The 14,365-nt window shown below is 46.0% G+C and overlaps 1 protein-coding gene across 1 annotated transcript in view; it reads right to left on the bottom strand.

The window, feature by feature from the left end:
- Positions 1–1,482: 1,482 nt before the first annotated feature.
- The window catches only part of kcnk12 (potassium channel, subfamily K, member 12), a 47,229-nt gene continuing 34,346 nt past the window's right edge, over positions 1,483–14,365 (bottom strand). The window contains exon 2 of the mRNA XM_056292326.1: positions 1,483–2,375. Within this exon, the coding sequence (XP_056148301.1) occupies positions 1,483–2,375 (893 nt within the window). The remainder of the gene's footprint in view (positions 2,376–14,365) is intronic.

Genomic DNA, 14,365 nt, shown 5'->3' with positions numbered 1-14,365 from the left:
AAACTCCACACAGAGGACGACCCGGACGACCCCAACGTTGGACAACCCCGGGGCTCGAACCCAGGACCCTCTTGCTGTGAGGCAACTGCGCTAACCACTGCGCCGCCGTGCTGCCAAAACGACATGTTAGGGTTAATACTCCAGTCTGTGCCCCTGACCAAGGCAATGGAAAGAAGAGCTGGAGTTGGTCCCCCGGGCGCTGCACAGCGGCTGCCCATTGCTTCTAGCAACACAGCTAGCATGGGTCAGATGCAGAGGATGACTTTCCCCACGGGGGTTGATAAAGTATATCTTAATATTAATCTTAATAGGGCAAAACCATTGACTATATTTTACCTGCACCCCCCCATCTTCCATTTTCTGCTTCCTCGTACTCCACCTCAACCACCGGATATCTTTCATGGACTTCTCCTTCTTGCTGTTTCATAAACGGTTCTGCATGTTCTCGGCATAATTATTCGATTGCAGGCTTTTAATATTTTGTTTCCTACTGCAGAAAGCTAATAGTTGGGGGGGGGGGCTGCAAGGGCTTTCTTTCACCCTTCAAGTCAAAGTCCTTGGGCCCCTGAACTGTCGAGAGCTGATAAGAAGCCCAGCTCCTCTCTCGGGAGTAATGGATTTTCACTCCTACTCGCTGTTTTGAGTGAAGGGAAATTACAGTGGGAAACCCCGAACACCCTGCCCAGACTTCAGCCTGGCAAGATCAGCTACATCATCACTACGTGTAAGAAAAGGTCTTTCCAAGTGCCGCCACCAGTCAGACACCCGCCAGTAAAACGTGACCGGTGACGTTAAAAACGACGTGTTGCTCAAATGAACGGAAGGTCTTAAAATGGTGCAAAATAATGCATGAGTATAAATATAATGCATAGTTTAGATATGTGCCATCATCCAGTGATTATATCTCTTGAAATGTTTCTATCAGCCTTGCACATGTACGTCCAACTAAAATGCCAAGATCCCAAAAGCAAGAACTGTCGTCGCCCTGTGTGCCTCCGTTGACTCCCTTACAGTATGCTATTTCAGTCAGACGAGTCCCACATACTAAACAGATCACCGGGTTTAGCTAACAACTTCCCCATTTCAGCGGTTTCCAGCGATTTCTCTTGATTTGCAGTTTGGTTCGGAGTCAGGTACAGTAAAATGGCAGATTTTGGCCTTGATGCTGTCAAATGATCTCATGGTGCTCTCTAATTTGACCCTGAAATTAAAAAAAGGATGGGTTTAGACAAGTGGTTCTCCCTTCATGTCAGCATCAGTACCATCATCATCATCATCATCATCATCATCATCATCATCACCACTGGTTGTTCATTTCAATCAAAGTATCCAAAAACTCATGCACAACATGCATATCAAGACTGGTCGGATTCAGTCCAGTTCAAAAACCTTTTTGTCCATGAGAATCAGCCTCAGTTTCTCTGACAGAGAGCCGGAGAGCTCCCCTGCCTTTCTTGTTGTCTTTTCAACCACACAATTCCTCTACCTGGAATTACTGGTCTCTGCCAGCCTGTTGTTCATTATACCGAGGGCACCGACCCCCCCGGAGAAACCGTTGTGGCGCGAGCTGCCGCATACCGTCCTGGGATATCCATTCGCAGACTCAGACAGTTGCTTCTGCATGATGGCCAGGGACACCTTGTTGGAGGCGGTGAGTTCTTTCATGGAGATCATCTCCCCCGATAGCCTCCGTCCCTCAGTGTCGCTATCACAAGGCCCGTCTGAGTCAGGCGGCCTCCCGAATCGACCCTTGCGAGTCTTGGAGCCTGGGCGGATGGCGTTGCGCCGGCCCAGGAAGTTATTGGCCTTATTGCAGCGCTGACAGAACAGGCAGCTCATCCTCTCCAGCATCCAGTTGAGCACCTGCTTGATGACAATGGAGATGACGTTGAAGAGTGAGTAGATGCAGCACACGCCCATCAGCATGAACAGGAAGTTGGCCAGCCGGTAGAGGCTCTGGTACTCGTACGTGGCATTCTGGCTGCTCACATAGTCTCCAAAGCCAATGGTGCTGAAGGTGACGAAGCAGAAGTAAAGGGAGTCCAGGTAGGCCCAGCCCTCCACAGGTGTGTACATGGCGGAGGCACAGCAGGAGATGGTGATGGCCGACAGTCCCAGGATCAGCATGACATGGTACACTGAGGGCTTCCAGCCTGGGAAGCTGTAGGCCGAGAAGTCGTGGCGGATGCCTGGTGGGAGGATGCCGCTGTTCCTTATTCGCCGTTCCCTCACGGCCTTCATCACCACGGCCAGCAGGGTGATGATGCGCTCAAGGAAGAGGTTAAAGAAGAGAATGGTGGCGGCACAGCCAAGGAGCCCGTAGAAGATGAGGAACACTTTTCCTGCCACCGTTACGGGAGTGGTCATTCCAAAACCTGCAGAGAAAGGAAGAGGGGGTCAAAGGGATAGAAAATACTCAAGAGGCCAAAAAATACACTTAAACTGCACTACTCAAAAGTGGTTTGTACAATTCTAGATCTTTCCATGCATGCCATGATGGGGCTCTTAAGACTATTAAAAGTTGTGAGAGCTTGAATACAGCAAAGAGCTGGATGAAAGCATGGCAACAATAATTATCCATCCATCCATCCATTATCCAAACTGCTTATCCTGCTTTGCAGGGATGCTGGAGCCTATCCCAGCAGTCACTGGGTAGCAGGCGGGGAGACACCCTGGACAGGCAACCAGGCCATCAGAGGGCCAACACACACACACACCTAGGGACAATGTAGTCCAGCTGAGTCACCTGACCTACATGTCTTTGGACTGTGGGAGGAAACCGGAGCCCCCTGAGGAAACCCACACAGACACGGGGGAGAACATGCAAACTCCACACAGAGGACGACCCGGGACGACCCCCAAGGTTGGACTACCCCGGGGCTTGAACCCAGGACCTTCTTGCTGTGAGGCGACTGCGCTAACCACTGCGCCACCCCACTTTTCAACGTGAGTGAATGGTGATTTATTTTGAACATGTAAACAAGCAGGATATAAAACACAGACAATACAATAATTACCAATACCACATTTCTAGTGTCCTGCCACTGTTGCCACATGCAGTAATGCCACATGTTACTGGGTATATACTGTATTTAGTACAACCATGAGGATAGAGAAGAAGAGTGAAACCCTGAACTGTGGGGTACTTTAGGAAAGAAACAATATGTCATGATGGGTATGAGAAAACTACGGGACTAGAAAGTATTTTTCATCAATCTGAAGCAGCCAATCAAGATGCTGATCAAACTCAATCTCTAAAAAACAAGAATCCCTTATAAAAATCAATCAGAAGTGTCTAATAAGGACACTTTCATGTTTCACTCAATAAAAAAAAAGATGTTAAAAGGTTAAAAGTCCTGGTCCTGCTCAACACACGTTCACTCACTAACAAAAGCCTTATTCTGGGTGAATTTATAACTGACAGTCACCGTGACTTCCTCTGCCTCACTGAAACCTGGCATAAGCTCCTGGACTATTTCTCACCAAACCAGACCACACCCACAGGATTCACATACATGGATAAACCTCGTCTTGAGGGGCGGGGGTTCACTGCTGTTTACAGTAAGGACATTAAAACAACCATCGTTTCCATTCATTCTTTCTAACACCTTGCCTTCAAATTCTCTGGTCCCACTCCCTCGGTCACTGCCATTATCGACTGCACCCTCGAGCCAAACCCTTCCTTTCTCTCCCACTCCTCTGATTTATTGATCCAGCTACGTGCCATCTCACCTTCTGTTCTCCTTCTGGGTGATTTTAATGTTCACATGGATGACAATGACTGTAAATCTACCATAGAATTCCTGGAACTGCTACAACACTTCAGCTTTACACAGCATATCAACTTCCCCACTCACAGGCGTGGTCACATCCTGGATTTGGCCTGCTCCACTGGTCTCGCAACGCATCAACTCTCCAGCTTCAAACTAAACATCTCTCCGACCACATGGCAATCACCCTGGACATTGACATCCCTATCCCCATCCCAAAAGTCAAACGCGTAATATCCTTCAGCAATCTCAAATCTATCTCCCCCTCAGCTCTTTCTGCCTCTCTTGCAAGTGAAACGTCTGCCCCCCTCCGCTGCTCTCTGATAACCCCTCCGATCTTGTCGATTATTATAACGACCCACTCTCCTCCTGTCTTGATCAGCTGGCTCCTATTAAAGCCAAAACAGTCTCATCCTCACACTCAGCTCCCTGTTACACTCCTGAACCCCATCAAATTAAATCCCATAAGCACCACTTCCAAAGATTTTGCAAGAAAACTGGTTTAACGGTGCATCTCCAAGCCTACGCAGACTACCTTCAGCAACACAAAGATGCTCTCATCACAGCCCGGTCCATCTACTACTCACAACTCATACACTCTGGCTCAACCAACCCCGAGGCTATCTTTTCCACGATATACAAACCCAGGGACAATACCTCCAGTTCCTTCACAGTTAACGAGTGCAACTTTTTCCTTTCATTTTTTTCCAATCTAAAATGGACGCTATTTACAGCAACCTGACCCCCCCCCCCTTCCACTCAGCCCCTGCCAAAGTTCTTTATGGTAGGAATGATAAGGTCCACTAGTGTTCTGGATCCCATCCCATCTTTGATCTTTGATTTTATTTTAATATACTATATTAATCACCTTAGGGGAATTATGCACTGCATTTAACCATCTTCAACCAATCTTGTTAAGGACTGTCTCCCAGCTATCTCCTCACTCATCGCAGAAAGCATTGACTCATCCTTCAGCTCTGGCTCAGTCCCCGATACATATAAAGTGGCCATATCGTGGTCCATCTAGCGCTACAGTTTTATTCTGCAGCTCCACTAGAGTAGAGGTTTACAAGGTGGTTGTGAGACCAGCTATGTTGTATGGTTTGGAGACAGTGGCACTGACGAAAAGACAGGAGGTGGAGCTGGAGGTGGCAGAGTTGAAGATGCTAAGATTTTCATTGGGAGTGACGAAGAAGGACAGGATTAGGAACGAGTACATTAGAGGGACAGCTCAGGTTGGACGGTTTGGAGACAAAGCAAGAGAGGCAAGACTGAGATGGTTTGGACATGTGTGGAGGAGAGATGCTGGCTATATTGGGAGAAGGATGCTGAATATGGAGCTGCCAGGGAAGAGGAGAAGAGGAAGGCCAAAGAGGAGGTTTATGGATGTGGTGAGGGAGGACAGGCAGGAGACTGGTGTGACAGAGGAAGATGCGGAGGACAGGAGGTGATGGAAACGGATGATCCGCTGTGGCGCCCCCTAACGGGAGCAGCCGGAAGTATTAGCAGCAGTAGCAGCAGTAGTTTCACTAGAGTAGCTTTGCATGATTCACAGTTCAAAAACAAAACCCTTATTTATATCTTATACTGGCCCATTGTGCAGCCCCTCCGTTCATCCTGACTGAAACAATCTGTTTTAGCTGTCTCTTTAAGGCCCCCCTTCCCCAAAAAGCCGACTGCGAGCTTTTGATTGGCCAACTTCCGGAAGCCAGCCGAAGGGAAGCGGGAAACTGAGCTCGACGGCAAGACAAGAGTTCGACACAACAGGAGGTGTAGGAGGTTCCGTAAGCAAACTATAAACCTACCAAGTAACATAATTTCCTGTTCTTGACCGGAAATGGCAGCTTCTCAAATCCGTCAGCACGCGTTTGAGCCCGAATAGGATCCGGAAGTGAGTGGACAGCACGAACGTTCGCAGCAGCCGAGATTACAGCGGGACGTCTCTGGTAAATATTACGCTCATTATCTGCTTTCAGTAACAACCCGTATATAAAAATGATGCTGTGGGTGCCCCTGTTAATCGGTGTGCGTGTGGGAAGCGAGCCGAAACGCCGACTGAAGTGGGAAACGGCTGCTGTCGGGAAATAAAGGTTCCGTAGCTGGTGAAATGTTGTTCTGCTGTCGCCAAACGACTGTATAGCATCTCCCAGCATAGTCTGGTATTTGTATGCTGGAGTTCATTAAATGCCTATAAAAGGAACTTTATTTACAATTGTAGCCGGTTATTTTCTTACCCGCTGCGGGATTCGATACGGGGTGTACTGCACCACAAGGCGACGTCACTAACCGCTCGGCTAAAGGGTCAGACCCGTTAGCTAGTGTAAGCTACTAATAAGACACGTTAGCCCCTAGCTAAGGGGTCTGACCCTTTAGCCGAGCGGTTAGTGATGTCGGCTTGTGGTGCAGTACACCTTGTATCGAATCCCGCACCGGGCAAGAAAATAACCGGTTACATTAGAGACTAACGTGTCTTATTAGTAGTTTACAGTCGTCACCCTCTCCCGGGAGCGCGCCCTCGCGCTTTGTTCTTCCCGCGCTCCGAAGAGACTTCTGAGGATCTGCACACTTCCGGATCCCACCGCTGCCACCAATTATGTTCTTGCCCGGTGTGGGATTCGATATGGGGTGTACTGCACCACAAGGCGACATCACTAACCGCTCGGCTAAAGGGTCAGACCCGTTAGCTAGGGGCTAACGTGTCTTATTAGTAGTTTACACAATGATATATACTACAAAATCAACAAAAACACACCACAGTCAAAATCATTAAAACTACACATATTCCCAATATTTTAAAAACACTGCATTGCTTCTGGTGTCAGATCCTCTTGAGACCCAACAATTCACTTTTGTCCACTGTGTTGGACATCGCGTTTTCGCTCATATCGCTCATACTATACACGCCACTGTATCAGGCCTGTTTTCCCTTAAAGAGGACAACTTTGCCTTTAAAATGACGTCACATGCGGAAGGAGGGGGGTGACCTTGCGAACGTGCCTGGGACTATCTCCAAAATGGCTTCTATCTCGGTACGCGCGTTTTACGAAAAAAATGTAAGCATGATATTCCTAAACATTTTGTTATATTTCGATTGTTTCGAGTAAGTAAACATCTCAGGAATATCTGAGTGCGTTTTCGGAGCTGAGCTTATTTATTTTCGTTTGAAAAATGCTAATTTACGAATCTCCTCTGTGGTGGACATCAGGACTTTGTACTTATGTTTGTTTCTCTTTTTTACAGTATGGCGGAGGCAGAGAGGATTCTTAACAGAATCACCGCGGGAGATTCTGACATTGATGAGAGTCCAGAGAGAGAGGGTGGAAGCTCAGCTGAGGAGGACCCAGATGAGGTGGGCCAAAACCAACACGCAGGGTTCTGAGGTTTTGAATCAGTGCAAAAATGGAAGGATAACAGTGATGTCTTCCAGGAAATAGATCCCAACATTTTATTTTTGAATCTAATGAAACAATTAGTAAGGGAAAAAATATTAACATATTTATTAGAACAGGGGTGGGCAGAAAGGGCTAGTGTGGGTGAAGGTTTTTGTTCCAACCAAGCAGTTCCACACCTGATCCCACTAATCAACCAGTCGAGTCTTTGCTGAGCAACTTGATTAGGAGACACAGGTGTGTAACTGCTTGGTTGGAACAAAAACCTTCACCCACACTGGCCCTTTCTGGATAAGATTGCCCACCCCTGCATTAGAAGGATGGATGTATAAAACAAAGTGCAAAAGTGTTCTCAAGTGAACTATCCCTTTTAACATTTTTATGACATGTTGATTGTGCTAAATTATTGATTGTGCTTTGTCTTTCTCAATCAAAGCTTTCTAATTACATGTAGCTTTGATGGTTAAACAATAAAATTGTGAAAAGTGAGAGTTAACAGTGAGGTCTAGGGGTGTAAGAAAATAGATACACTCGAGTATCGCGATATTATCTTTTGCGATGCTGTATCAATTCTCAAAACCACAAAATCGATTTTTAATTGTTTACTGTTCATGACAAACATTTTGTGTTGTGTGTAACCCCACGACTGCTAGATAAGTGTTGTCATTTATCTTCAGCCATTTGACTCTTCCACTCTAACGCAAAAATGTGAACTGAGACAGGAAGTAGCATAAGCATAAAGACAACAGACCTATGAAATCGCAATACATCGCCTTTCTTATAGTATTGTAATATATCGCGATATATCTAATTGTAACTCCTGTATCGCGATACTGTCGTATTGCCAATACACAGCCCTAGTGAGGACTGCTGTGACATCTATAGGCCTTCACACACCGACATGAGATTTTGCATTTTCGTGTCGGTTATTTGTCACGTCTCAAGTCCCCCCCCCCTTTTCTCCCCAGTTGCATTTGACCAATTACCCCACTCTTCCGAACCGTCCCAGTTACTGCTGCACCCCCTCTGCCGATCTGGGGAGGGCTGCAGACTACCACATGTCTCCTCCAATACATGTGGAGTCACCAGCCGCTTCTTTTCACCTGACAGTGAGGAGTTTCGCCAGGAGGCCATAGCGTGTAGGAGGATCATGTTATCCCCCTCCAGTTCCCCCTCTTTATGAATTTTGTGTCCTTCCTTTGTCATACAATACAGGGTGATGAGAAACACAAACGATCAACAGGTCCGCCATTGACAATAGGAGTTGTGACATATCGGCAATTCCGCACAACGTGATTGGCTGACGCCTTTATTCGCGGTGCGAAAGCTCGGGAAAATCAGCCTTGGAATGTACAGCATTTGCCGCAAATGCTCAACATTCCAAATGCTTCCAGATGCAGAATGCCTGGATGCAAAAGCAAAACCTTTGTGAGATGCATAAAGTGCAACATGTTCCTCTGCGTCTGCAAAAAGTCAGAATGCGTGATGAAATACCATCTAGACTCAAACGTCTAATGAAAATGGTGAAGTTAACACTTAAGAATGGAAAATCTACATTTGCTGTTTGTTTTGTTTGTGGTGTTGTATTTTACTGGATGATTCCAGTGGATCTTTCCATGTACATACTCAGCCTTTAAATGTTTTACTCTTGAGAACAATTAAACAATTAATTAAGTCCTGTTGTCCACTACAGTGGACATGTTGTAAAATTTGAAAAAATTTGAGTTGTAACATTTTTTTCTTTGCATTGTGTCTTTTACCATCCCAACACTTAATTTATGTAAAAAAACAAAACTAAACAAAAGAAATTAAACAACATTATTTTTCCTGGGTCTCAGGAGGAGATTGAAAGATACCGCTGAAAGGGGTTTTGTTGCTCTTATATAATACTACCTATAATACTACTCAGATACCTATAATACTGCCCAAGTAATTAAAATACCCAAATAAGTAAAATGCCTACAATACTACTCAAGTAGACTGTTTTGTGAGAAGTTTGACAGGCTTTTGACTTGGAATATCTTCGTGTTGGCATAACTGCTTTTGGCATTATAAAACTTATTGGGGGATGGTGACGTTTACCCTTGATAGTTGTGAAAGTAGCGCAACAATTTTGAGTGAATGTGGTTGAAATAAAGGCATGTAATCTGTCTGCTCGGTGCATGGCTGTATTGTTTTGTGCAAATCGCCGTTAGCTCCCCGTTGTACGCCCATTGTCTGCACTGAAACTGTATTCACAAGCCATTTGGTCCGATCAGTACAAGACCAACATGTCAGTGACATAAAGTTACTTACAGTTTGCGCTTTGACTCCTCAGCATGGCCCTTTACAGATGTAACAGCCCTGTCTTTTAGCACTAGCTTAGCTGAAAATCCGGCATGAATAAACAAACACGTTGGCATATGGCTATTGTTGGTGCAAAACAAAAAAAACTATATCCAATGTTGTCTGGTACTTTCTTCTTAAGAAAACGCGAACAAATCAAAAATCTAGCATGGAACTGTGCCTTGTTCAGGAAGCAGGCCTCAGTAAATGAAGGGGACATAAAAAGGTTGGGGTTGTACTTCTGAGGGCTAGTGGTCAAGTCAAATCCGTTTTATTTGTATAGCCCAATATCACAAATTACAAATTTGCCTAAGGGGCTTTACAGCAACACAACATCCTGTCCTTAGACCATCGCATCGGATAAGGAACAACTCCCTAACAAAACAAAAAAAGACCTTTAACAGGGAGGAAAAAATAAGAAGAAACCTCAGGGAGAGCAACAGAGGAGGGATCTCTCTCCCAAGACGGACAATGTGCAATGGATGTTGTGTTTACAGTGGTAAAAAAGAATTTTAACCACTGACTCTTCATTTCATCTGCCTTTGGAAGTCCATACAAAGGGAATTTGCTATCGCACTGAAGAAAACGGCGTCTTCCTTACATTGTGACACACGCTAACCAAACTCTTCCTGGCGTTGCACCAAAATCTGGGACGAGTCTACTCCACCAACTTTGTTTGAGGGCGGGCCAAACCAGCCACTGCATGGTCATTATGAAAATATGTTACATAGTGACGTAGATAGATAACAAGAAAATACTGGACTACATACGAGGTGTTTCAAGCAGTGTTTTCTGTCGGAGAGAATAACTCCCTCTGGCGTGGACTTTGGAACTGCAGACGTTTTATATGCACATCCCTGCTTTAAAGCACACTAAAAGAAAGGGGGAAATCCCAAAAGCATGATATGACCTCTTTATACTGGCTGCTGTCAACCCCCCACCTCAAAAAACCTGGACTCAGCCCTGATATCATGAGCAGTTTCCGGCCAATCTCCCCTTTCTTTTTCTTTTTTTTTTCTCCCCTTTCTCTCCCCAATTGTACATGGCCAATTACCCCATGCTTCTGAGCTATCCTGATCGCTGCTCCACCCCCTCTGCCGATCCGGGGAGGGCTGCAGACTACCACCAATCTCCCCTTTGTCAAAAATACTGGAACGTGTTGTCGCCTCCCAACTCAAAAGCTCACCTCATCTCCAACGATCTATTCGAACCATTTCGGTCTGGTTTCCACTCACAACACAGCACAGAAACAGCCCTCCGTGAAGTCACTAACAACCTCCTTGTTCTGCAGACTGGCCGCTCAGCATTCACATCCTCCTCGACCTCACTGCAGCTTTTGACACCATCAACCACGCCATTCTTCTCTCTTGTCTCGAATCCTCCTTCAACATCACTGGTACTGCCCGCTCTTGGCTTAAGTCATATCTCACAAACCGACAACAGTTCATCAGCATCAACAACTGCATCTCCTTCACCGCTCCTCTGTCCCAAAGTGCCCCCCCCCCACCCTCTGGGTTCTGTGCTTGGTCCTCTCCTGTTCATCCTTTACATGCTCGCCCTTAGTAACATCATACATCATCATGATCTCCACTTCTACTGTTACACTGATGACGTCCAGCTCTAAATCTCCACTAAATCCATCATCACTAAAAACCCTCTCCAGTCTGACCAACTGTCTCACTCAAATCAAATCATGGATGAAAGCCAATTTCTTCCAACTAAATTATGATGATGTGGAGTTTGCATGTTCCCCCCGTGTCTGCAGTGGGTTTCCTCCGGGTGCTCCAGTTTCCCGCACCATCAAAAAAGACATGCGTGTTAGAGTTAATACTCCTGTCTGTGCCCTTGACCGAGGCATGGAAAGACAAACTGGAGTTGGTCCCCGGGCGCTGCACAACGGCTGCCCACTGCTCCTAGCTACACAGCTAGGATGTGTTAAATGCACAGCAAAATTTCCCTATGGGCATCAATAGAGTATATCAAAATAAAAATCAATAGATAAAGCTTACATGATCATCATCGGTCCCAAATCCCTTACCAAAACCACTCACAACTTCTGCCTTACCGTCGATAATTCCATTCTGTCCCCCTCCTCGCAAGTCCACAACCTTGGAATCAACCCGTTTTTGACAGCAACCTCTCCTTTGAATACCACGCCAATCAAATCACCAGAACTGCATTTAGTACGGCCGACTCACCTGACCCACATGTCTTTGGACTGTGGGAGGAAATCGGAGCACCCGGGGGAAAGCCACGCAGAGACAGGGAGAACATGCAAACCCCCCACAGAGGACAACCCGGGACAACCCCCAAATTTGGACTACCCCGGGGCTCGAACCCAGCGAAGCGACCGTGCCAACCGCTGCACCGCCATGCCGCCACTAAAGATAACTTACTCTTCTCTAATCTGCCCATCTTTTCTAAGCTATTCTGTAGAATTATGTGAAATTGCTTACTCCAAAGACAAGGTTGAGAGGTGGATTGACATTCTCCACTAGAAAAGCAAAAAATGCACCGTACTACACCCACTATGTTTCAGCACCATACAGTGGTTTTGAAATTTGTTTTAATGTAACCGGAGGAGAATGATTAATTCCATAACTTCGGCTACTTCAAAACGCTACTCGTGGAGACGGCCGCTTGACCAATAACAAGATGGCCAACCCCCCCACTTTGTTTTTAAAGAAAGTTTTTACCGAATAAGAACTGAACAAAAAGTGCCAATAGAGAGCTTTTGTTTTTTTATGTAACATGATGCAGTGACTCACATTGTCATCACATTGACGAGGAAATTGCACGATTTTTTTTCTTGGCAACAGAAGGGGAGCAAGAGGTAATATGGTGTGCGAGGCGGTGTGTCACAGATAAACTTAAGTCGAAACTAATCTCTACGTCTGAAACGTTTGCCATGGATGTCTGATTTGTCCTCCCACTGTCAAGTAAGTTTTCAGTGGGTGATACTAAGTGTGACAGCCGAGGAAAGAACCATGGGAGTAGAGGAAAAGGGAGGATTACATGTTGTAAATGGTTGAGTATCGAGCCGACATCTTTTGGGGGGGGGGGGTTTGTCCCTCTTTTTCTCCCCAGTTGTAGCCGGCCAATTACCCCACTCTTCCAAGCCGCCCTGGATGGTGCTCCAACCCCTCTGCCGAGCCGGGGAGGGCTGCAGACTACCACATGCCTCCTCCGATACATGTGGAGGAGGCAGTTCCCCCTCCCCCCTGTACAGGCGCCCTGACCGACCAGGGGAGGCGCCAGTGCAGCGACCTGGACACATACCCACATCCCACTTCCCACCCGCAGACACAGCCAATTGTGCCAGTAGGGACGCCCGACCAAGCCGGAGGTAACAAGGGGATTCGATCCGGCGATCCCTGTGTTGGTAGGCAACGGAAAGAACTGCATTACCTGATGAGATGTCCTCACATATTTTAGTGCTCCCTCTACCATTTGACATTCACTCAGCAGTATACACCCATGTACATTTTCGTGCCTGGGGTTCGAACCCTGGACCTTCTTGCTGTTAGGCAACAGTGCTAACTACTGGGCCACTGTGCTGCCCATTTTCATACAGGATCGCAAGTAGGAACACTCGTGTGTTTTGCAACGATGTGAAAAAGATTTCAAATAAACGGAAGGGGGCAGGTCAAATGATCAAATATGATTGGATTGGGTCTGTCATTGCCATCAGTTGGGCAGGGACAACAGGAAGTATATGAAAAGAGGATGAATCCTAGATTATTCAAATAAGCAGTTGTCACCCAGGTGGGTGCTACACATTAGTAGTGGTTGAGGTGAGTCCCCCCCCCCCCTTCTCTGTGAAGCATTTTGGGTGTCTAGATAAAGCGCTATATAAATGTCATCCATTATTATTATTATTATGAGTCACTAGAAATTTAACCAAACTCAATCATCCACTCAGAATGATAAAATTAGGATGGAAATCTAATGCCAGACACACAAATGGATGAACACTGTCTTCACACACACACATATATATACTGTTTGTGGAAACAACTAAAAATGAGTAGGAAAACATTAGTGAAATACTGCACTGCATGTACTTTAGAGGCTGGAGGCAAAAAAAAGCATACACAATGTACACGTATACTTAGAAATGTACACACTTATGTACACACACCCACACACAAACACATACTCGCACACAGTCTCAACTTGTGGGGGTCTGTTTATTGACTTACAAGTGACTTATAATCCCTCACCACTTTATGAGATCTGGGGAAAATAACAAATAGCCCTCATCCTTTTCCAACTTTTCACTTCTTATATTTGAAATGTTTGAATTTTTGAGTGCACCCACCCACACTGTCACGCACATACTATCACAGATACGTGCACCAGTCCCATACCGATTGCCACAAAGCAGGGGGTGGTACATTTGTCATCAGATAAAAGTGTGCCGGGAGCTCGACGAGTTAACCTCCATACTAATCGCAGCCTACCTCGGTTTTTGTCTTTCGGCGCAGTGGGGTCTGTGCCAGGGGGTCCGCAAAATAATTTACTATGAATGATAAAATTGTGGCGCATCATTCAAAAGTGCATGTCTACAGATGGGGACTGTTTGCGTGTGTACTAAGTGGTATTAACATGATACAGATTGAAATGCCTTTATGTTCAGCACTATGAAACAAGTCTGGAATATTTAGGTGGAAAAGATTCCATCCATTTTCCAAGCTGCTTATCCTAACCAGGGTCGCAGGGTGCTGGGGCCTATCCCAGCAGTCATTGGGCGGCAGGCGGGGAAAACACCCCGGACAGGCTGTCACAGGGCCGAAACATTCACACCTAGGGACAATTTAGTAAGTCCAGTTCACCTGACCTGCACGTCTTTGGATGTCTTAGGTTGGAAAGTTTTAGAAT

This window comes from Lampris incognitus, chromosome 13 (genome assembly GCF_029633865.1).
Source record: "Lampris incognitus isolate fLamInc1 chromosome 13, fLamInc1.hap2, whole genome shotgun sequence".
Taxonomy (NCBI): domain Eukaryota; kingdom Metazoa; phylum Chordata; class Actinopteri; order Lampriformes; family Lampridae; genus Lampris; species Lampris incognitus.
Note: the sequence above shows the minus strand (reverse complement) of the source record. Positions and strands in the feature narration are given on the sequence as shown.